This window comes from Trachurus trachurus, assembly GCF_905171665.1.
Source record: "Trachurus trachurus genome assembly, chromosome: 3".
NCBI lineage: Eukaryota > Metazoa > Chordata > Actinopteri > Carangiformes > Carangidae > Trachurus > Trachurus trachurus.
In genome coordinates, this window is record NC_139893.1 from 30,836,096 (window position 1) to 30,861,402 (window position 25,307).

The following is a 25,307-nucleotide window of genomic DNA, read 5'->3' on the forward strand; positions in this document are numbered from 1 at the left end:
TGATGTTTCCCATAGAGCTGGGAAATCGTTTGAAAAGTGTCGATTCTCATGTTGTTATCGTATCTCAGTGTAGGTTCCGGTGACAAAATAAGTTGTTAGTTACAACTCCTTAACTTCAGGGATATAGCAAGGTTTTCTTAAGATCTTTTATTTTGTTTTTTTTAAATAAAATCTTTACACAAAGTGATTTGCGTCAATAAAGTAGAATACAAAAACCTAAATTATCTTTAATCTGATAAAATAAGAGTTTCACAGTCTTCACTATCATGGAAGCGCTAAAATCATTTGCCCTACTGTCATTGCTATGACAAAACAGAGGCACTTAAATGTAATTATTATTTAACACCAATGTCACATTATCGGTTAGTGTGTCACTCTTATACAATAACCACAGCGGTATTGTTGTCGATTTGTATTTGCAGTGCAAGAAAAAACTTTTTTTTTCTGTTAATGAATTTAATGCAATGACTATTAACTGGAACAATGTGGACACCAAGCAGCCAATCAGGCTGGAGCGTTTCCAGTGGTTGTCCTATAATATCTCCTCCTAACAACACAGTAGTCAGCCTGTGGTTCTTCACACAGAGTCATTGCCTGTAAACACGCCAGAGAAAACACACAGTGTTAAATGCTCTTTTCCTTTCTCCTTCTCAGGTGCTTATTTATTCACCATTTAAATATAACTCACTTAAGACACCTGGGCTCTAATACATTAATTTTAATGCTGGGAAATGAAAATTCTTTGAACACCCCCCCCCCCACACACACACACACACACACCAACATCACACACACAAATAAAAATTCCACATTTAACAAACTCCTTCTCCTCCAGATGCCTTGTTAATTATTCCCGCCCTCTGAATAATTGAGGAGCTCATAAGTATGAATCATTTAATGACGCCGCCGCCTGCATCCACACACGCTGGTGAGGAAGGAGAAGAAGAACACAGCCTTCACACATTCGTCCTAACATGTCCTGGTTTTTATTAATGAACTCCTTGAGGTTTTTTTTTTTTTTTTTTTTTTTAAATGTCTTGTTTCCTTTTTTGTGGTGCAGGGGAGCAGGCTGTAAATGTGGTTAAGGAAGTAGCTTGGAATAATGATTTTTATAAGATCTGTTTCTTCACAGTGAGAAGAACAGGAACATTTTCACAACTGACAGTGTTGTATACACACACGTGAATGACTTCTGCAAGTAAATCAACATTTTTTTTTCATAGTGTAACAGAGGTAGAGAAGATACTTGGCATTTAGCGTCACGGGACGGAGGGACCCAGTCGAAGTGCTCAGATGATAATTAAAAAGGACATTTCCCTCTCTGTGTTGATAATGGTAGCTTTTCTGCTCCTATTTCCAAAGGAGGGATCCCTGCGTATTTTTCTTGTATCTCATTGCGCAAAACAAGTTAAACCTTGTTTGTGCAAGCCCCTCAGCAGCAGAGGTCACTTTGAAGATGAAAATGTCGGGATAATTGGCAATTTAATTGTGGAAAAACACAAAGTGTGACTCGCAAACAAATGTTTTAAACTCCATGTGCTGCCTGATCTACCACTGAACGCATCAGAAGTGTCAGCTTCTCACCCTCTCCTCGTAGCATTAGTTGACATTAATAGATCTGATGGAAGCAAAAAAATGACGGAGAGCAGCGCTTACCTGCCTTTTCTAGTGGATCATTTGCTTTTTCGCCGTCTGAGCTCTTGAACCAGTTGTTGGGAAACAGACGACACTCTGCTTGTTTTGGAGTAATAGTTGGACGTCTATAAATAACACTTATCTGTCAAGAAATACAACTATTGAATTTAGAATTTGAGCCCAGACATTTGTTTTTACTTGTTGTATTCCAGTTGCAGGGGCTCCTCTCTGTTACTGTTTTTGCTGTAATTGTTGCAATGCATTTGTATTATTAGTTTGTGGTGCAGCTACGACCTGAAGCTAAACACCAACCAGGATCCGCTCATGTTTGTGGTCGCCTGATTTAAATCCAAAGTGTCTCCAGATGACAGATGATGATCCACTTTTAGGAACTAAAACACGGTCAGGGTTTTGTTCTATAACCTGTGTCGGATTTTCTTTCCCGTGTCGAATGTCACTCTTGATTTTCCGCACAAGCTCTGTGTGAAGTTTCTCTGCTCCTTCTCCACCTGTATGGGATCGCATGGCTCCAATTGGTCTGTTGGCACTTGTTGCAGACTTTTTAATCTCTGCCTGCATGAAGGATTAAGGTGTGTATGCTTCAGTGGGTGAATCTGCCGCAGACAAAAAATGGCGCCAATGGTGTATGAGATGAATTGGGCTATACAGGTTATTGAAGGTGAAATTACTGAAATAATTACTCTCGAATGGACGTTAACATCATCTATCATGTGGACGGAAAATGACGTTATGAGAGCTTGAACAATCTCCTCGTTCCCCTTTACCAAACAGAAGACAGCTAATGTCTGACTAAGTGATTGAATGAAAATGAAATGGCAACTCAGGCTGATGGTCCAACCATTGATGTGCCACAATAGGATTTTTTGGCAGGGATTGAAAAGCAGTGTGGCAATCTGTGATTATTAATCAATGTTGCAAGTAAAAAAAAAAAAAAAAAGGATTCCAGTTAACTCGGCAGCCTCATCCTTACCGCTCACGGCTACATCCCTTGCGTTATTTTCCCGCCAAACAGTTTGTGGAGCGGCAGCAGCAACAGTCTGGCTTCAGCTCCTCTGAGAACAAAGAGCCGACCCCATCGCGCGACCTTTTGTTTCTGTCGGCCTGTTGCCGCCCGCCGCCCGGCCGACAGGAGTGGAGGGGCTTTTGTAACAGGAGAACCCTTGATTAAGTTCCCTCTCCACCCCTGACCTGCGATGAGGTGGTGGAGTCGGTGGTAGTTGTGGGTTAAGTGACAGTTGACGTTGGGCAGGTCTGCTGTTTTTGAGATTGAAGCCCTTTTGATGTCTTTTGAGATTTTCGGCCCTCGAGTCCCTGGAGCCTGGCATCGCAGGGCACGATCGCCTGATGATGTCACTTCCTCTTTGACATGAAGTAGAAGTGAAGTGGTCTGAGCCTGCAACTCCTCAACGTGACAAGTCCTTTTGTTTGTGCAGCTTAAAGTCTGTTCAGTTTGCTTTTACTGGTAATCAGTGTGTGTGTATCATAACCTGAAACATTTAATCTCTTTACTTAACTCTTCATGGGAACCTAGAGTCTTGACTTTTCAGTCAGGTAAATTTTTCTACCGTGCGTGAACAGGATCATTTCCTGGTGTTTTCCATTGGTTTGATTGATCCTGATGAACAAGAATGTATTCCAATAGGTTTCATGATTGAATCTCCATCGAGTTGTGTGATGCAGGTATTTGTGTTTGCTGCAGAGACGCAGACACATGCACATTTCCTCATTTACAATTCATCATTTGTCAGAAAAGTAAGTTCCACATCATGTATAAATTGTACTATACATTAACATTATAATTTAACACACTTAAAAAAAAAAAAAACCTTAGTTTAAAAAAGGGTTAAATATAAAAGCAGCTGTACAAGAAATTTTCCTAAATTACACTTTAAAAAAATGTTTAAACATGATGATGAATCTGACGTTGGTTTCTAACCTGCATAATTTGGCTTCTGGTAGTACCAGAAAACCATTAAAGTTCAGTACTTTATACTAATTGTGCGAGAATATCTTTGAAAAGCCTGAATGCCAGGAAACGGTTTGAATACCTTGGTACAAAACTGGCCCATCAAAGGGTCTTAAAGTGATAACCTTCACATGACAAGGTGCAATAAAGTTCATTTACATTTCTTCTGTACTTTGTTATTAGCCAGGTTATGGGCTCATATGGGATATGTGAAGCTGATACCGATATTACGCAGTAAAAAATAATCCCTCAAATATGGTTGCAACGCTGCATTGGAGGCTCAACGATAAATAACTTTTTATTATTCAAAATGGCCTCAGTGCAGCACTGCAGTAAACTCTAGAAAAAGGTAAAAAGCCTCCGATGAATGATTACACACTTTTCTGCTTTTCACAAGCCCCCGTCAGTCCCACAGTGATGTGTGGAGCAAACCTGTAGAAACAGGAGAAGAGCCACGAACTGAATGAACACAACACTAACATTAGTTTTCTCTTGTGGATCAACCAGTGTAAGGACACAATTTCTAAATTAAACCCAGGCAGTTTGCAGTTCACCTGTAAAAGTTTAAAGGAACAAAAAACAGATACACTGATACTGACTGAGAAAGACTCAAATCAGACAGTAAATCTTAGTAATTCTAGTCATGTCATCTCTACTGTTTTCTTATTTTTTCTACCTCTCCCAGCGGTGTGCTGGTTGGCGTTTGGCCCCAGGAGCCACTTTGCGCCCATCTCCTCAGTCTTCCTCCCATCAGGCCTGCAGCCAGGCAGACTGTCAGCAGCACAATTAAGGGCTGTGCCATAATGAAAGGGGCATTAGCAGAAGCAATTTATTTCCCAGCGCAGCGCCGGAAGGTTTCTCCGGCGCTGATATACCAGTGCAGGCTTTGTGTGCCATTGTGAGGGGAGTAACGGGGAGGGATGACGCTGACGCACCCTGCCTGAACAAATGGAGTCGCTGTGTGCGTTTGTGTGTGTCGGGGGCAGGGGGGGCATTATATTTTCCTTAAAATCAATTCTCATTTGAATGTTTCTATCGGCGTCCTCGTGTTTCACGTCCCCCCCCCCCCTCTGGTGAATTTCCATCTGCTGCGCATCTACATTTTGTTTGTGCTTTGCCCCCATGTTCCTGTTGGGTTTTCTTGTTTTCTTGTTCTCTTCTCCCACCTTTGCCTCATTCTCCACTCCCTTGTGCAATCGACTTCCCCACCTCTGCCGCCGCCACCGCCACCCACCACCCCCCTCTCCGTTATTCCTGTGTTCATTTTGTTCCTCTGAAGTTTATTGAATTAGCGCAGACAGCTGAAACGCAGAAGATAAGAGAGGCGCTCTCTCTGCTCCTCTCGGAGAAATGGTATTGCACCGTGGATGAGTGAGCGGTGTGTGTGTGCGTGAGAGTCTATTGGAGGGGGAGGGGAACTGATGCAGAGGTTATAGACAGGAAACGTGGATCATTGTGTTTTGATGTTTCCTGTGAAAGGGGTGATAAAAAGAGTGTGAGCTCAGTATTTTGTCTCCAATTCAGCCGTGATAAGGTTTTGAAATTTGCCACTCTCTTTTACTGTAGTGGACACACAAACCTCAGATTTTCTCTAATGCTCTTTGTTGTGGATTTCAACAAGGAGGCGCTGAAGAACAGAGCTTCGTTTACACTCATTTAATCAGCCGCTGTGATTTTAGGTTTGATCATCAAAGGTGTCACTCGTCTAGAATTGGTCCTCCTCGTCCTGCTCGGCTCAGATTTAAGTCACAGCAAGATAAACTTCTGTCATAGATCGTCTGCATTACAGTATTTAACTTTGTTGATAAATACATGCAGAAAGAAAATTCTACAATATTTCCTTTTTATATCATTATTTGTGTAGTTCTCAAAGGATCGATTCACCTGTCATGTTAGAAATAGGAAAACATACTGGCAGAAGAAATGATCAAACAAACAGAAATATTCAAATTTAAGAAACTGGATCTACAAAAGGGATTAACCTCTTTGTGTGACAAATGATTTACCAATCAAAGTTGTTAAGTTTTCTCTTTGTTGTTGTAAAATTGTTTCAAGCAATTCAAGCAGCACATGTATTGTGGTTACATCCTGCAGGACCCGAAGATTTTCCGATGGTAATTCAGATCTTGATCCTGTTTCATACAAATTCAGGGAGTGAGATGTCATAATAACTCACGATTTAGATTTTTCATGCTGTTGATTTGAGCTTCGCTTGTGAACCGGTGAGTCTCCTCCACCCAGTTTGTCACGTATGAGCAGGTCAGCTTTAGTTGATTAGAGGTCTATTTCCACATTTCCCCTTTGACCCCTGTGGGGTGGAGGCATGGTAGGGGTTAGGTGGCTGTGTCCCAACTGGTGGCCTCATTGATGAAAAATCATTAGCAGGGCAATTCCATTAACAAGAAGGAACAGGCCGGAGGAGGAGGAGGAGGAGGAGGAGGAGGAGGAGGAGGAGGAGGAGGCTAATCCGTCAGCAGCAGGTGGCGGCAGGTACGAATTGGATGGAAGCAGAGAAAGGACTGTGATTGACATGCATTTCTGTCTGAGACAAGTGGGCAGCTCAGAGGTCGTTGACCCTATTAACCCTGCCAGGACTCGGGCGGGACATCAGCGTATTCAACCCAGTCTTAATATATTATGTTACTCTCAGTGAGACTGTCTCCACGCTGCAGCAAACAGAGATATTTGGAAGCCTGTGGAAGTCATGTGGAGTTTGGTGTGGAACATCCTGCTTGTTCTGCACAGAGTCCCATCCAGTGCCCACAGGATGATGAGCTGGAGTGCCAGACCCAAGCCAGCTCTCATCAGCCACCATCAGAGTTGGACCTCACCACTGTGAATGACTGCAAATCCCTGCAGCCAGGTTCAGCATCTCTTAGAGGAGTGGAGCCTGTTGAAGGATTAAATGAGTGTCCATGGTTTAGGAACGGCCTGGGCCATCATGTTCAGGGTTCAACATTCCTGTTTTTGATGGGTCACATGCTTCTAGTTCATCTCGCGTTCACACAATTCGTGTTTTCCAGCACCGGAAACTGAAAACTTTGGGACTATGTCTGAACTGGTGAAAAACCTTAGAAAGGTTTATATGTTGAAGTTGGTTAATGAGGTTTTATTTCCATTGAGAAAGACGGATATTATGTTTTGTCTTTTCCGGTTAAAATTGCCTTTAACTGTTCTTAAAAGTTTAAAGTGTTGCACCCTCAGAGAGTAAAGCATTGCCCCCCCCCTCCACTCTCTTTGGGATTCCCAGCCTCACCTGCCTTAATCCCCTTTTTTAATAAAAATGGATTTCACAGTTAAAATCATCGAGACTTTACAGTTCAGCAGCGATTCCTATGGTCATGTCTATTTTCACATTAGAGGCAAACATTAAATCATCACTTGTAGCAATGTAACTAATACTGGAAAGAGTGATGAAGAGCTCTTTAGCCCGACAGGTTTTTGGCCAGGTAGTGAACAAACCACTGTGTGTTTGTGGATTGGAGCCATTTTCAGTAATGGGAGAGAGAGAGAGAGAAAACACACACTCACAAAAAAAACCCAACTTGCAATCAATCACAGTGATTATATGACGTCCTTAAAGAGCAACGAGGAGTCAGAGAGCGACAGAGACGGCGACCTCCTTATCTGCAGTGAGTTAAGCGTCACGTTTGAAGAAGCAAGCTCAGGCTGAACTTTGACCCCATTTGCTTGTGTGTTTTTCCAAAAGGCCACGGAGCCAAGTGCGCTCAGTCAAACGAAATATCCTCCTACAGACATCAGAGAGCTCTCCACCTTTCCTCCTCCTGCTTCTCCCACGCTGATTTTCACTCCTCCTTCATATCACATGTATGGGTTTAATCCTGGAGCAGAATCGAGTTTGTCCGCCTTATTTTTCGCTTTTAATAAACATGCAATTTCTATAAATTGTGGAGGCTACAGGGTTTTTTATTAGGAATACCCCAATTGTCATAAAATGTGATTTCTAGATTGGACTTAATGCCGTTTAAAATCTGCTGTCTGCGGCTGAAAGAACAATATTTTGGCTGACTGGAACTTTTACAAACTGTGTGAGACGTGTGATATCTGCAATGCAAATTTTTTTTTTTTTTTTTAAACCTCCCGTTTGAATGCAGCCTGTGTCTGAATAGAAATCCTTTTATTATTTGCATACAACCGAGTTATGTCCTGAGACATGTTACCTTGGCTTATTTTTTCTGTTAATAATAATAATAATAATAATTGTGTTAATTCACGTGAACGCATGTAATTATTACATAGTGTAATTCAGTTGTCCTCACTGTGGGATACCTGTTGCTGCTACAATAAAACACAAGCTGTGGACTGACTGATCTCAGTTGGGACAACATCACTGGATTTAATGCTATTGCTTCAGGATGTAATGTTAATGATCACAGGATGTAATGATACTGGACTGTTTCATGTTCATTCCCCCTGAATTTCTTTTTTTTTCCAGTAACATTCAAATCTGCTACCTTATGGTGATGTAAATAAATGACGGCTTCAGACACTGAGGCAGCAGAAAGGCTTGACATTCTCAGAGAAAACAAGAACAAACTGGCTTGATTTTTTTTTTCTTCATTTTGCTGCCAAACGTGAAACATCCTCTGTAATTAAGAACAGAGGATGGTGTGTGGCTGGTGCAAGCCCAAGAAATACTCCACTTCATAATCAAAGTGAAAATGAATGCGCTGTTGCAGAAGTGCAACGATGTATAATTTTGTTTTGTGAGACGGGCGCACATGAAGGCGACTTAACCATCACGGTTTTGAGCAAAAAAAAAAAAAAAAAATCTTAAAGCTAATTTCTTGCCGTGAACGCAGCAGCCGGAGGTGAGGTGGAAGTCGACGCTGTGAGGTTTTCTCCGCCGAATGATCACAGACGTTTCTTCATCGAGCAGATATTTCTGCAGCCACAGACCTCGGTTTTGTGTCAGCTCCAATGTCATGGCGGATTTGAGAGTGTGCTGCTGCCCTCCTCGAGCGCATTAGCATTTCTCCCCACCCCACCCCCCTCTCCCCCCCTTCACTCTTTCTCCTCCGCAGTCTTCCCTCTGATGTCACGCCGGAGCTCAGACATGTTAACACGAACCTTCATGCTAACACAGTTCAGTCTGTCACTGGAGAATATTCTTTTACCTGCAGCCGGAGCGCAGGAAGTCTTTTTCATTTTCACTGTCTCCGTTTACAATAGATCAGAGGCCTGTGCTGCACTGCTGAACTCCTGAACTCCTGTATACATTACTAATGAACCTCTGAATTCTTATACAGTCATATGTTAACAGGAAAGACAGGGGCCCTCTCTCTTTGTGTGTGTGAGAGAGAGAGTGAGACACCAATGCAGCACTATCATGAAGGTTTCTTGGCCCAGGCCTGCTCTAATTGATAGGGGCTGCTGGTATTTACTTACATTCTCTTGGTGGATTAAATCTCAAAGGAGTGGATATGGAGGCTGTTTTTCTCTTGGCTTTGTTTTAATATTCATGCTTGTGTGCATGCATACATATGTATATATGTGTGTGTGCGAGTGTGCGTTCTCGTGCGCGTTGTCATCCCATGTGGTTCTGCATTCGTCCTTCCTCCATGACGAGAACTGTCGAGTCCTGTAAAGCTTCATGACGTCCAGGCACCACAGAGCACCAGATCTAATCAGCAGCTACACTGCAATGTATGTGCTGCTCTGCTGGCTCAAGTTAATGTGTGTGTGTGTGTGTGTGTGTGTGGGTGCAAGCGTGTGCGCGTGTGTGGGGGGGCGCACAGAGACTTATTTACTGCACACAGTCAATAGTAAATGTTATTATCTCTGTGGCTAGTTTTTCATTTTGTCCATTGTGTTTGATATGGAGGCCAGGCCCGCTGTGGGGCAGCTGAGGAGCTCAGATCTGCTCCGGCGTCTCCCAGCTGAAGCTGTGGACGAGCTTGGAAGGAGGGACACGGCTAACAACCGGCAAACACTGATGACTGACTGAAAGCAGACGACCAATGAAGAATGAGAGCCACAGACACAAAGCTACAAGCTACAGACCAGAGACGCATTAGAAATCCTGTCTATAGCCATAGTCCTACTATTTTGAGGCTGGTCGGTGTTGGACTGTAAATGAGAAAAATTGTCAAAAATACAGTAAAGCTAACTTTTTTTAATTAGACGCATCTTTAGAAAACATTAATTTTGAGCGCCATTAAAGTTTTACAGGTCTACGGTGCATATTTTGTGCTTGCTCAGGCAAACAGACTGAAAACAGCCCTGCATAAACTAGACAAAGCAGAGGACTGAGGTGGTGAGGGTGTTGTATTTGTTGATCTGAATAAGCGTCTAAATTGCAATAATTCAGGATTCAATTAATATTTCACTGCATGTAGTTTTTAATTTTATGGGCATTTTTACCTTTTTATCATGGTAGGACAGTAGAAGGAGACAGGGCAGCAGAGGGCTCCCAGAACATCACTGGTCAGACTCCTGACTGGATGCATCATTCATAACCACCCAAAAAATAAAAATTTAAAAATAAATTTACAGTCCAGGTCCCAGAGTTCTGCAGTTTATTATTATATAGGACCAATGGAAACTAGAAAATATGCAAATTTAAGAGGCAACCAATGGGCCCACAGAGTCTCCTCATTCAATTTGATGAGGGGGCTACATTTGATCAAACAGTGCTGTTGTCTGTGTGAGTGCAGCCTAAGCCAAGTATGTCAGTCTTTTTTTTTTTTTTTTTTGAGCAGCCTCTTCTCGCTCGCAGCTTCAGATTCATCCAGTCTTGCAGAGGCAGAAACAACAGACCCCCGGGGAGCTGGAGATACAGCATGTGTGCAGCTGCTTTACAGGCTGCAGACAGTGGCTACTGAACACAGATGGCGACTACAAATGTTGGTTAGACTTCAGTGGCAACAGACGAGAGTTGTGCAACATGTACAGCGGGACAGCGTTAATTTATCAGCAATATGTTGCTGTTTCTACTGACACACGCTCTCAGCCCTCTGATATCTGCTTGTATCAGTCCTCTGTGGTGGGAATTGTAAGTCAAAGAGAGCGGCAAAATTGCATTTACCCGACGTTTGCCGTGTGATTAAAAGACAGGGTTTGTGGAAAAATAGATAATTCAGTTGATCCATAAGAAGATACATTTGTGATTTGAATACAAAAGCCATGGCAGTGTAGTATTACGTCCTCCTTGGAGCTCTAGTAACAACAGGGCAGCGTCAACCAATCAGAGGAGAGAAGGACCCCTGACCCTCTCTTCTGTTTGGTTGACTGTTTTTTGAGTGAGTACTGTACTTGGTCATTAAAAACAAAAAACAAATCCTGCAAGGTTTGCACACTCGCTATTGGTGACTGCTTTTTCATGACATCACAAAGTCCCGGCAGCTTGTTTTTAAGACTCACTTTCTGAATACAGGCTGTGTGTGCGTCTCTCTCTGGAGTGAGGCTTTGATACTTTCACAGTAATAATATAGAAGCTTGACCTGCTTTATAAACGCACTATGCATGGACCTCTACCTTTATACTGTACGAGACCTTTAACACACCTTGCAGATGGAGGCAAATTAAAGGTGAAAGCAGAATAAATGAGAGGAGAAATACAACATATCCTGGGTTTTATGAAAATGAATGTGGCATGACCTTCACAGTCTCTAGCTTTCAACTGAGCTCAACACCTGTGGAAAATTTTGAACTGCGACGGCACTCTTCTCCACCACCATCATTAAAACATCAAGGAAGAAGGGAGTTCATACCTTCAGTGTAGTTCAGAGAGCTGGAGACTTGAGGCACTCTTGGAGTTGTGTGGTGGATCAAGATTTTGTGGCGTTTTTTCCCTTTAAATTTGTCGCCCACCACTGTACCATAATTGAAGATTTTATCATAATTGACCACCTCCACTGCAGACTTCTGATCATAGACAGTGACAAGAGACGCTGGGTGGACTTGAGCCTGCACACTGTGGCTACAGGAGTCGGCTCGATCACCATCTTCACCGTCAACCTGACCTTGTAGACGACTGTTCATCTCAGAGACAGAACGACGACAGAACCCCGGTGGTCTTTGTGTGGAGACTTTCCAAGTTTAATATTCTGGTCAACATGACACAAATGGGGAAAACAGGAAAATTGCTTCCCAAATGAAACCTCTCAAATTCAATGTTGCCTCTCTCCCAGTAAGATTTTCTTTTGTGCCAAGGTGCCTATTTTCTCCATCTCCGTTAATAGCGTCTTCGTCAGTCTGAAACCTTTTGATTTCATCTGCTTCTGTGGCTGTTTTTGTGCCATGTTTGTGCACACATGCGAGTTAACTCTGTATGTGTGTGTGCGTGCGCTTGTCAGGTTGGAGATTGCGGCGTTGATTATGTGTCTGATGTTGTCGACAGAGTGACATCCCTTCTAATGAAATAATGGTCTAGTGGCAGAGTGCTGGAGGATTGCACATTGTAGACTTCAATTATAGACAAGATGATTTTTTCCCCCTCTTGCCTTTCAGTCCAAAAAAAAAAGTACAGGTTTTCTTCTTTTTTACGCACTCGTATTGAACAAAAACACTGAATAAAAGGCTTTTTCCAGCCAGACTTGGGTCTAAGTGTTTTTTCTTTAGATAATGGATAGAGAGGGCAAGACGTGGCTTAATTCACTGTCTCTTTAGCCAATCTGATGCCACAAAACAGCCATTTCCCTCCTTGTGTGCACAAATCAACCCGTGTGCTGGTTGTTTTCCAGACCAGAATACAGATTTTTCACTGTTGTGATGTCCACTCTTTTCTTTGAGACGCATTTTGCTCTGCTGCATGCATTATTCCGTGCACTGTGTTATTTATTTTGAACAACAAATTATCTTTTTAAGATTCCTGTTTTCGCCTGTGCCCCTTCTGCTATCTGGTATGAAATTTGCATATAATTCCTAAAAAATAAAACTATGCCTCCATGTGCTCTTATCGAGCACATCCCTTTTAGGATATAACAAAGAGGAAAAAGGGCACATTCTTTGAATTGTAGCTCTTTTTGTTATTTAACAAAAGGCAATGTTCACAATTTTAAAACCAAGGGCAGACGTTTCATAAAGAGAGAACAATTTCACACCTTGCATGAGATTGGTTGAGTTTGGTCTTTTTGTTGGTGACAACATGCAATCAGATGAATCACTTGACTGATGGCTGATGGGATTTCATGGGTCGGAAATCACTGTTTAAACAGATTGCATGAATTTTAATTTGATTTTAATGCTAGGACAAAAAGCTAGACAGGAAACTGGACTGTGTTGACGGCATAGTGCAGAGTGACATGCAGCAAGTGGTCGGAGCATCCCAGAGTCCAACAGGTGACTTAAGCTTGGCCATACACTGTACACCAGAATAGGGATCAAACAAGGGTTATGTTTCAGTGTGAAAGCAGTTGTTCATACTTCAACGAGACACATACTCACAATCTGAATTGTTCAAATCGTCAACTTTCAATGTATTACATCTCTGGGTGATCTGATGTCCAAACCACATCCCACTTGGGCTCAGTTAGAGCTGCTGGTTTGAATCCGGTTCAGCTGAACCATGTCGTTCCCCTGCTTGTCTCTGAATCTCCTGTCTGTCTCTACCGGCTGTTGTATAAGCAACAAAATATCTGGGAAAAATGTATAAAACTTTCAATAACTCTTGTGTAACTTAAGGGAGAATAATGAATGACATGTAAACGGACATTCAACCAGCCAGCCAGCCAATCAGCTCACGGTCCAGACTCGTATCACGCTGCCTAACTCTGAACATCTTTCTCTCTGTCTTTTCAGGGTGGACCCCATTCCGTATGACACTCCCAAACCGACGGGACACACCAGGTTCGTGTGCGTTTCCGACACACACTCGCGCACAGACGGCATCCAGATGCCCTACGGCGACGTGCTCCTGCACACGGGCGACTTCACCGAGCTGGGCCTGCCCTCCGAGGTTAAGAAGTTCAACGACTGGCTAGGTACTAAGCTGCTTAACACACGCTGCCGCTGAGCGCACGCATCGTTTTCACACTCACACGCCACAAACATTTCATGGTGTTCTATGGTCAGGGGCCAAGGGGGGGACAAGAGACACCAGACATGTTGCGTGCATAACCCAGTAACTGGACCGCACAATGAAGCTGCCCTCCCTCCCCTCTTTCCCCCCGTTGACCCCAACTGCTGTGCTAAAGTGTCCAGTTTAACCCCTTCTGACCTGACACCCTGGTTGAGTTAACCTTTGACCTCTCCTTCTGGCCTCATGCTGTGGGATTGGTGGTGGTGGTGGGGGGGGCTCTAGGCTGTGTTTGAGTGTGTGTGTGTGTTTGTGTGTGGCTTCAGTCCCAGCAGACAGTGTTTCATGTGTGGACCCTTCAGGCGAGAGCTCATGGCAACTCTGAAGTATTTCTGTCCTGCCAGTGTTGTCATGTTGCACACACAGACACACACACAATCTGACACTCAAATATGCCACCCACTCTGACCTGTTCTCTTTTTTTTTTAACACATTTCACTTTCCCCATTTATGTTTTGGTTGTTAGTTTCAACAGAGTCGTCATTCCTCGGCAAGTGAAACAAAAGAGTTTCATGAAAAATTGATTATTAAAAAACAAAACAAAGCATTGCATTGTCGACACCAAGAAGCAAGCAGTTGCAAACATACTACCTGGTGTAAATTAAAACGAGGTAAAAACACAGAACATTTGTGCAAACTGATGCTAGCCGATTGTGCTTAAAGGAGAATTCCGGCCGTTTTTGATCCCTAAATCGTTCAGAAATGAACACCTTTTCCTTGTTGTGGTGATTTCAAAAAAAAAAAACGGTCGCAGTGCAGTGGTAATGTCCAAAATATCTCTTACCGTTTATTTTTGTAAAGAAATCATCACAACAAGCTGATCGCTCTGCGATCGGATAGTAATGTCTTTCCAGGATGTTTCAGAGTTAGGCTACATGAGGTGAGTGACTACATGCAAAAACACGAAGTTTATACTGTACACTACATGAGTTCAGTGGTGTGTCATAAGGATTTGAGTCATGTAGCATAGATATTTGATTGTTTTTTGAGTGCTTGTTGTGGTTGAAAAAATTGCCCCCATAGGTTAGCGTTGTTGCTATTGCTAGTGCCGTCTAGCCATGGTGTAACTCCGGTTTGCCTGCATCAATTTTAGTCGCGTTTTTTGCTCCCCCCAACACTGGGTGACCATCAGGACAACGATTTAGGGGTCAAAAATGGCCGGAATTCTCCTTTAATGTCTCTCACTGGCTACAAATAAGCATAGGCTGCAGAGCTCTGCAGCGGCCGACAGGAAGGTTCACCATGCCTTTTCATGTGTGCACTAAAAAGAGTAGATGAAAAGTAGAAACGAGGGTGTGAAAGAGGAAGGCACCACAAGAAAATGGGAAGTGGTTTGATGTTGACAAAGCAGAGGGAATAGAAGATCTGAGGTCTGAACCTTTTAAAAAAAATCCTGGTTCAGTTCCCAACCCATGACACACTTTCTCTGCCGGGAGGAATACATTAATTCTTGGTGAAAATCATTCCCAATTAACCACGATGAAAAACCAAGTTCCCTTTCTCAGATTAAATGGTAAATCACAATAGCAGAGTGTCAAACAGAAAACTGCGGGGATGTGTTAGACCTTTAAAAAAAAAAAAAGTAAACCCTCTCAGCTTAAGGCAGCACTCCTCTCAAAATCTGTTTTGAGTATCAAACACTCGCCTGCTGTGAAGTTGAAAGGTGGCTGTCAAAGTTTTCCCCTCTCTAAAGACGACACCAGCTACAGTCAGTCTGGATTCACAGCAGTTACAGTGGCTTCCAACGCTGACCCAGTTTTCACAGCCAAAAAGAAAAATATAAAGTAACATTTTTAAAAAATGATCCAAGTGGCTATGGAAACTTTTCAAACTATTTCTGCAACATAATCCACACTTTTAAGGTGATCGATGACTAGAAACTTTAACTCTCATCAACCAATGAAGTGTTTTACTCTTTCTTTCTTTTTTAAATGAATTTAGTGAGACTGTAACAGTAAGATACCAAAGTTGTATCGTAATTGTGTGTTGCCTTGTACAGCAAAGACTGGTTCGCCTTCCATCATATCTTAAATAATCAAATCCTAGAGATCTCATCACTTCCACAGCATCTTCCTGTCATTTTTCCACATGGTTTTCCAACTGGAATTAGTCAAGTCAATAAGATTTTGTCACTGAAAAGATTTTAATTCTTATTGTATCTTCTTTTTCTGCTGTTTGGGAGACAGAAGGCTCTCTGCAGGCCAAGAAAATGCAGCTCATTTATGTTGTGGCTCGTGCAGTGCAGTTTTGAGCTTTCCATGCTTAATTGACTCTGTCCAAGAAAGCACAAGTGCATGTGAAAGGTTCAATATTCTCTCCAAGGCTGTTTTTTGTCCTCTCAGAAGAAGGCGGAGGGAGTCACTGAGTGAGTCAGAGAAACAACAGCATGATGGAAGTTAGGGGTGGGCAAAAATATCGATATGGCAATATATCGCGATACGTTATACCGCGATACGATATCGATATTCAATATTTAAATATCGATTTTTTTTTTCAAAAAAAAAAAAAAAAAATTCAAAAAAAAAATTTTTTTTTCAATTTTTTTTTCAAATAATAAATCATGTTTCAGACCTAAATCCAATTGAAATATGTTGTTGTAACTTGCACTTGTATAAAATGGGGGCGGCGCTGTCTTATAATGTTACAGAAAATGATTTTTAAATACCATGAATGGAAAATTACATAAAACAAGTTGCTACTGACTTTTCAGTATCATAAAGCACTGTCTTGGTTTACATAAGACATGTTATTAATGTTCATGCACTTTAATGTCTCCAGCTGTACAGTGTTTATTCATTTGTACATTGTACAAAGTTTTGGAATAAATGCATGAGACTTTTTCCCTTTTATGTTTTTTTTTTCCATTCACATATATCGTGATATATCGTTGATGAAATTTCTTGCAATATATCGAATATCGCAGATATCGTGTATCGTGATATTATCATTATCGTGGGCCAAATATCGCCACAGTATCGAATCGTGAGTTACCCATATCGTCCCACCCCTAATGGAAGTCATCAGGAAAAATGGCATTTTAAAGATATACTGTAGTAGTTAAATGATTTGACGTTTTTCTGGATGACGGTTGCAGTACCGACTCCTCAAACATGCGCAGACTTCAACACGCTGGGATGCAACTGTGGCGTCTCAGGAGAAACAAAACTATTTTTTCAGCTTCATTAGATTCATCTCCCTGTGGAAGTTGTGAAGCTGCATATGATCGATTCATTCACATCTGATAGTTTTTCTGATCGTCCTCTGGTCCGATTTGAATAATGCATTGATTTCTGGTTGGTAATGGTCACTCGACCTTTATGTAAAGAAGAGCATTTTACAATATTGTGGAAATTAAAGGTCACGTCCTCGGTAGTACATTTTCATTTTTAAAGCATAAAATTGATCTCTGTCCAGACGTGCGTGGTAGCTCCACATTAGAAACAATCTCCTCTCCTGAAAACGCAAAAAGCAGTTCCATGCATGCAGGATGTTAAGCAGGACTATTTTCTTTTTTTTCTTTTTTTTACAGCATGCAGAAACTGTTATTGCAAAAAAATTGAATCAGTCTGAATCTAAAGTGGTTTTGACAGGTGGAGAAGGGTGGGGAAAATTTCGAGTTATGTGTTTGCGCTCCTCCGCTGCCCCTCCTCCCCCCTCGGCCTCCTCCGTCTGCTCCTCTCAGACTCTGGAGGAGGCAGCACTTTGTCCGGGCCATTGACTGCTGTTTGGTCTCCTGGAGGATATCATTGGAGATCGATGCCGAGGAACGAGCTTTCCCTGACCCAGCCTGTCTGATGGTAGAGCACCGACTCTGATCTCCTGCTTTAAGATGCTCCCAGAGGCGCGCGTGTGTTCACTTGTGTGGGTTTTTCTTTTCTCCTTTTTTTTTTTTTTTTTTCACCAGTTTGTTGTAAGAGTAGATGATTTGAAACAGACGTCCAACCATCCAGAAACCTCCAAATACCCCTTATCCGTACACACAGCACGAACATTTTGGATTTGATTTTTTGGTTCTTTTTTTTTTTTTTTTTTTTAATAAAACAGAAAGAAATATTTGCAGATCGTTTTTTATGACACCTAAAAATTTTGTTCAGGTTCCTCCCATTTCTCTCGATCATCAGTTTTTGGAGTCCACTCCAGGTAAACTGGATATGGTTTGCAAACACCTGTTTATGTAAGGTCTCATTGCAGACCAAAGCAAAAACCAGAACATGAGGAGGAAGTTGCTCGAAGGTCAGAGACACACTGTTCTGCTGCATTGAAGGTTGCAGAGGAAGTCCTCCTTCATTTGTGCACAGAAGAAGTTAGGAAAAAATGCAGGACTCACCCTCGAGTCGGTAAACCTGAAAACCTCTCTTGCTCAACCACAGAGATTCTGTGTGTTAATGGGACAAACATCCAGATGGACAACCATCACTGTGACTTTATGGCTTAGTGGCCTCTTCTCAGTGAAAGACACACGAGAGACACTTGGAGTTTGAAAAAAAAAAAAAAAAAAACAGCACCCAAAGGACTCGAGGCTGTCTGTTCTGATGAAACCAAGATAGAAAGTTTTAGAGAGTAAAGTCTTTGTCTTCTGTTTTGCCGCTGCATATTTCACATTAACCTTCTTCTTCTCTAACTAATGCATACTGCCTGCCTGCGTCTGCACTAATTAGAAAACGTGTTGATTCTCTTTCATCATATTTTGTCAAGGTTTGACATGAGCAGATGGGGGGTGGGCACCTTCATTTTGTATATTCACCTCTTTTAATTTTCAGGATGTCATGTAGAGTATGATTTTTCTGTTAAACCCCTGGTTGGAACCAGTATATTTTTAGTTGTGCGCTGTGAAAACTCTTTCTCTAATTGTAATATTTTGATTATGCAGACGAATTGATGACAAATCTACGGCTGCGTTCGTCAGTATGACAAAACATTTCTGCGAACACACAATTCTTCTTTTTTCAGAGCTTGGATTTTGATTCTCCTGCTCTTTCATATCCCTGTTTGTGGGTGAAGAATACAAAATAAATCTAGGTGTATCACCGCACCATGGCTCGGTAGGATGTATCATGGTGGCAATAAAAAGCAGTAAAAATTCCCAGTGGAGTAATGGAAATGGAGTTTGTTTGATGGTAATTATGTTTTCGCCACCTTTTCCCAGCCTGGTGGTGGAGACGATGATTTGCCATGGTGTGTGTGTGTGTGTGAGTAAATGGATGCGTGATCCAGTTAGAGTGCTGAGGGACTGAGACACGGCACTCTCATATAAGGTTAGCCCGGAATTTATGATCCTGAGACGCGACAAGAGCTAATTTAGAGCAGCAGGAATGAAACTTATAGACCAGGCAGGCAACCATGATTCTTTCATTTTCAGCATTAGAGAACACACACTTTCATTCTCTCTCACATTCACACACACACACACACAGCTGAAATGGATGTCTCTGCTTTGAGCCAGTGTATTTTGACCCATGTATTCACTTTTTATTCGTTTTATTTCCAATTGTGAATTTGACTTTTGTCCACTGCAGTTAAACATTTCCTTTCACTCTCACAAGCTGAAAGCATACATATTTTGAAAAAAAATATTTGTAAAGTCTCATTGGATTCTTTATTGGACTTTTTTTTTCAATTTTTCACCATGGCTCGTATTACTATACCTTTTGCTATTAACATGGAGCAGAGCAACAATTGGACAAAGGCACCTCGTGAACAAAGGGTGTCGGCTAATGTTGGTGAGCTGAATACCATCCTGTCAGTCACACTCTGTGTTGTAGGTGGATGTAGGCGTCGCAATTGTAAACCGATGCAATAATCCTGCCGTGTATGTGTGAGGATTTCATACCATTCAGCGCTTTGTGCAGTTTCTGTCAATAAATATATTTTCATATTTTACAGGGAATCCTGTTAAATCACATTAGGCAAGTTTGTCACCCATGTTCAGAGGCTACTTAACGTTAACACCAGGTTCATCTGCTGGCGATTGTCCACTGTGATCCATCCAAACACGAGAACTCTTGGTATGTGACGCTGCATTTGGATCTTAAAATGAAAACAAAAAGCACATGGCTCGTTGCAATATTGTAAATAATGTTCTGACGGCACGTGTAACATCAGCCAAACAATATGACCATATGTTAACAAAGGTGCTTTAGTAATCATGGATTCCCTAGCATGGCACAGAGCCGTCGGTGGCACGACTCTGAGGCTCAGCTGTTGGTTCAAAACAACAACAAACACTTCACCTTGAGTATTTTGTTCAAATTCTCAGCTCAGCCTCTTTCTGGTGAGGATTTTCTTGTCTGTTTTAGTTGAAACTTAACACACAATCTTTGTTTTGTTGGACTGTTGATCAGACTAAACAAGCAATTAAATGGTGTTATTGATCACCAAAGCTCCAGGAAAACCTGACTGTTTTCAACAGACAAAAAGATTAACAGAGAAAATAGAAAATACTTGGTTGGTCAATTGATGATGGAAACAAGAATGAGTTGCAGCCTTGACGTGGATCATATTGTTTGGGGTGCAGCTGCACCTTAACATCCATTATTCCCGTAGCTATTGTTAGTTTAACTCTTCACATAAATTAGTCTGTGCTGCATCTACAGAAAAGGCTTAAAAGAGACAGGAAGGATCGAAGGACGAGTGGAATAAAATCAACAGGAAGCCCCAAAAAATGGGGGGAAAAAAGTGAAATATGGAGGGAGAGTAGAAGCATGATGAAGGCCAGACCCTTTCGTTGAGTGCTCAATCAGCTGGAATAAAGTAGTAAGGCAGTTTCTTGATGGCGAAAGGGAACCAAGGAGAGAAAAGGGCACAGCAGAAGTTGAAAGATGAGGGGATGGGATTCGTAATAGATGTTCTTCTCTATTTAGTTCAGGTTCATGCCTCTTCCAGCAGCCCAGTGTTCGGCAGAGATGGACGGCGGTCCGCTGGGGTCAAGCTGAGCCGTCGGCTGTGGTTGTAACCTCTCTGACTGTCTGAATGGAGAGTATTTTTCCCCTCCACTTACTGGAGTTTTCTCTCCAGCCCTGATCTGTGCTCAGGGTTAGGAATATAGAGAGCGTCTGAGGGAGTCTGTGCCCTGTGTAAAAAAAAAATATAGGGACAACATAACATGCTGTTACTGTAGAAATGGACATTGAACATGGGAAGAACAGCACATTTATGATTCTACAAAATACTGTTCTGCCTTCAAGGGCGGAAGAGCTGCATGATCTGAACAGAATATGCATGATAGAGTGGTGGGGAAAAAATGTTAATTTTACTATTAGAGACACAGTCTCTCTCTCTCAGTAATATAATTTACAGATTTGACATAATGTAGTAAAATACATTAAAATCCACATTCAGAAATGCATAGAATAGAATAGAAGTCGACTTTATGCAACGGTTTCACCAAGTCTGAATTTCTCAGGAATGCTGAGTCACTTCTGAGTGGAGAGTTGGTTTAAATCTTAAGTTTCTCATTATTTGATTATATGGTAGATTGAAAAAAAATGTCAATCATTTCATAAAATGTCATGTTACTTTCATTGATGGTAAGAATACAATGTATTATTCAGTCATAACAGGGAGCTGGAACACAAGGACACAGGATTTCAAAACCTTTAAACAGGACCTGTGCAAAACTGGATCAAAGCTGTTTGATAATATGTGGATCAAACGCTGACCTTTTGTTTTTTGGCCCCTTCATTATTTTAATAAGCTCGTTAGCATTGTCCACCTCTTCACAACTTTCTTCACAGATTCGAAGCAAGAGGTAAACACAGCTGATTGGGCGTTTCTCTGCGCAGCTTTGACACTGCAGACATGTCGGGTTTATAAAAATGTAGCTTCAGGAAGAACGGTTCAGAGCTTGTGCACAGAACTGAAGTAATCACCTATATACTGTACCGATACCCAATATATGGAGTCAGTGGATTAGAATTAAGAAAATAATAATTCTGTTGTTTTTGATCCTGTGTTTTTTTTTTTTTAGAATACTGTAAAAGCAAAAGCCATAGGTAAAAGCAAATTTCAATGTTTAATTCATTCCTTTATACACTTTTTATTTACATTTTTATTCTTTGATCCATTCCTTTATACATTCCCACTTTTTTTTACTCTTTAACAGTCTTTTTTTTTGCGGCACTCCTGCGACTCTATATGAATTTTCCAGATATGCCATAGTAACTGATTTTTTTCAGCTGAGGTTGGAGGAAAAAGTTCTTGTCTAACAAACCGTGTCAGTGTGAGGAGGAAGTTTGGCAAAGCCCGACATGTGAATCACTGTAGATTGTGGACTTTCAGCTCACCGGCCACTTTTCTCCCTGCTCTCTCTCTCGTCTCTTCCAGGCGGCCTTCCGTATGAATTTAAAGTCGTGATCGCTGGGAACCACGAGCTGACCTTTGATAAGGACTTTATGGCTGAGCTGGTCAAGCAGGATTACTACCGATTCCCCTCAGTCTCCAAACTCAAACCAGAGGACTTTGACAATGTCCAGACGCTCCTCACAAACTGTGTGTACCTGCAGGACTCGGACGTCACCATAAAAGGATTCCGGATATACGGGACGCCATGGTAGGAGACTACTATCCCCCCCCCCCCCCACAACCTCACCCCTCCACCTCCATCCTTAACTTGTCTCATCACCGTGTTATCTTTTATAACCGCTGAGTCACATTTCTGCCTCGTTGTATTGTGAATCCCCGAGGTGAAGGTGTGTCTTCCCCTCTGTCAGTGTCTTGGCTGTTTTCCAGCTCCCCTCTCTGCAGTAACTCGGTACTCTGCATACGCTCTCAGCGAGGGGGGGGCCTCTCTTACATGCAGGGTGCTATTCCCAGCTCGCACACTCTTTTATGAGCTCAGGACCTTCGCCTGCTCCCTGGGTTTACGTTACACCTGTGTTTTGACACGAGGTTAAGTGATACGCGTGGTACCGGGACACTGTCAGTGGGCTCTCAGGTGTGGAAACACCGCTGGAGGGGGAGAGTGTGTTAGGTCGATGAACAGTGTAAACAGCGTGTATTCAACAGTCAGAGGCCAATGGGAGTGTTGTTCAGGAGAGAGATGTTTGTGCAGAGAAAACACTATAAGTCTGTAGGTGTCATTTTGTAGTTGTGTGACTGTTAAAATACGTGTTTGATAGTGTTTTTCTCCTTAAAAGCAAAACCAAAATCCAATATTTTTATATATCACATCAAATTGCGATATACATTTTGTATGAAATGAAAAACATGCAGATACCAAACCATTTGAGGTTTTTACAGTTGCCTATTTTACTTCAGACAATTTTAGGCGGCTTGAATCTTACTGTTAATTAACTCCTCAACTGTACTTTTACCGAAGGGAAATTGCTCTTGCAATTGGCACATGAAACATAAACATAAGAAAACCTAAATCTAATGAGATAAATATATCAATCGTATGTTAGAATTTCACCCATAAACTAACATAAAGCACAGTGAACATTAAAGCAGCAGCTTAACGTGAAACCACCACCGTCCTTTTCAGTGGTTGTAACAGCGTCACTCTGGACTTGTTTTTCTGTACGTGACAATTTAGTCTTTGAAAATGTCAAAAGCATCTCCAGACCTTAACTTCTCGTCTTAAAATGAGTGATGGGACACAAAACCAAATCCTCACATTAGTGAAGCTAAAGTAGTTTCTTTAAATGAATAACTAGAGTTGTCACTGATCACATTTAGAGTGGATTATTTTTCCTATAATCTCTTAAATCCTAAACTTTCTCTCCGCAGTAGAAAGACGGATGTCTGCGCTATAGTTTGTTCATGCAGTTATTCCGTTCATCCATTCATATTTCCAATTGTTAGAAAAGCTATAGTTCAGTCCGAACTGTAATGGAGCAGTCTGAACTCGCCTGCACTGCTGCTGTGAGTTCTGTCGTAGGACGTTGGAGGCCTGAACCCCTCCCCACCCCCCACCCCCCTCGTGTCCTGCTGCGACCGCCTCTGTGCTCTCTCTGCACAGTGGTTCTCACAAGTCTGCTCCAGACTTAAAATAACTATTTAGGTCACACCTTCATCCTTTAGCGACTATAATTAGCAGGTTTGCAGCCGGGCTTCAGAAGTGGCGGAGGACATGGGCGAGGAGGGGGAGGCGGGGCAGATCCCAGCATTCCTCAGACATCACAGCGGCAGGAAGAAGAGATTACGCTCTTCTTTTCCCTCCATCCTTCCTCTTTTCCATCCTCCTGTTTCAAAGAGGAAGGATGCTGCCCCCCCCCCCCCCCCCCCCCCCCTCTTTCCCTGGTGGGTGTTTAGTGTGAGGGCTGGTAAGTGTCTGTTGTGACAGCTGGGGGTCTCATGAGAGGGCGGAGTGGACAGCTTGGCTGCCCCCCTCCCACTCCCAACCTCTACTCCGCTTCCTCACCTCCTTCACACCCATATGCCACCGTGGCCTGAGGTCTGGCCTGCCTGTCCAGTGTGAGGTCTCACTTAGCCCCGCACTGACCCCTCACTTCATCAACAGCTCGCCAGCTTGCCGCCTGGGTGGCCGAGCTCCTCCGAGCCCTCAGTGGTCTGCCGCTGCAGGCCGGGACACGACAGCATCACACAGGAAATGTGCCGTGTAACTACCACCTGATAAACACTGCTGGAGCTGCAGCGGTCTGTGCCGTTGCCACATTTAAATTGGTATTCAAGGGTGGACACGGCATTAAAATCCTCAGTTAAGCCCTGTTTTCAAAACTTACCAGCATGAGCAAAAATGTACAAAGTATGAGAGCAGTTCATCTTTCTGAAAGCTTGAAGCAAAGAATCTGTACAAATAACTGAAAATGATTTTCCTTTACTAGTGTTTTAATTACTGATCCCTCAGTCCAAACAAACGGTTCATACTGCTTGGTCCTCTTGTTTCAGCTATAAAATTGTATCTTGTTTTATGTATATCTGTGAAGTCTGTGAAGTGGAGTGTGTTGATCCCTAAGAAGTATCTGTGGCTCAAAGAACCATCTCCGTGTAGTTTACATCTCTTCTCTCAGCATCTCTCTGGAGCTCTAGTAACAACAGATCACTGTCAGCCAATCAGAAGAGAGGAGGCTCTGAGCCTCTCCTCTGATAGCTGTTTCCTGAATAATCCAGTAGTGTAGTTATAGTAGATTTCAGGTAAAACACTCAGAAAGGAACCAAACCAGGTTGGTTGTCCAGGCGGGCGGTGCTAGGTGATTGCTTTGTTGTGACATCACAAAGTTGCAGAAGTCTCAACAGTGGGTTTTAAGGCTCAATTTCTACGCTACACATGGATCTCTACCGTTATATTGTATGGAGCTGTAATGTGTTTCACAATGCTCCATCTCAATTTTTAGCAAGCATAAGAGTGTTTTGCTTCTTAAAAATATGCCATTGCCCTTTTTGTAAAAAAAAAAAAAAAAAAAAAAGATTGCAGAGTATTTTTGGACATTGCTTTACACAGGAAAATACCAACCAAAAGTCATTTCAAATGCCACAGATTTTAAAACTTTGTGAACATTTTTCGGAACATGTCACGTCCCACCCCTGGGACTAGCTCAAACTGCAAAATGTCAACAAAAATAAAATGCCATCAAAAGGCGGTTTCCTTTGTCAAGAAATCACCTTTGATAGTTTTTGTCTGAAAGAGCTGTTTGCAAAAAAAAAGAAAAGGAAAAAAAAAGACTTTTGAGTCCATCAGCGCCTCCT

At 42.2% G+C, this 25,307-nt stretch overlaps 1 protein-coding gene across 1 annotated transcript in view; it reads left to right on the forward strand.

Annotated features, from left to right (window-relative positions):
- Positions 1-25,307, forward strand: part of mpped2a (metallophosphoesterase domain containing 2a) — a 71,838-nt gene that overhangs the window by 8,454 nt on the left and 38,077 nt on the right. The window contains exons 3-4 of the mRNA XM_083993971.1: positions 13,385-13,566; positions 21,984-22,209. Coding sequence (XP_083850097.1) covers positions 13,385-13,566; positions 21,984-22,209 — 408 coding nt within the window. The remainder of the gene's footprint in view (positions 1-13,384; positions 13,567-21,983; positions 22,210-25,307) is intronic.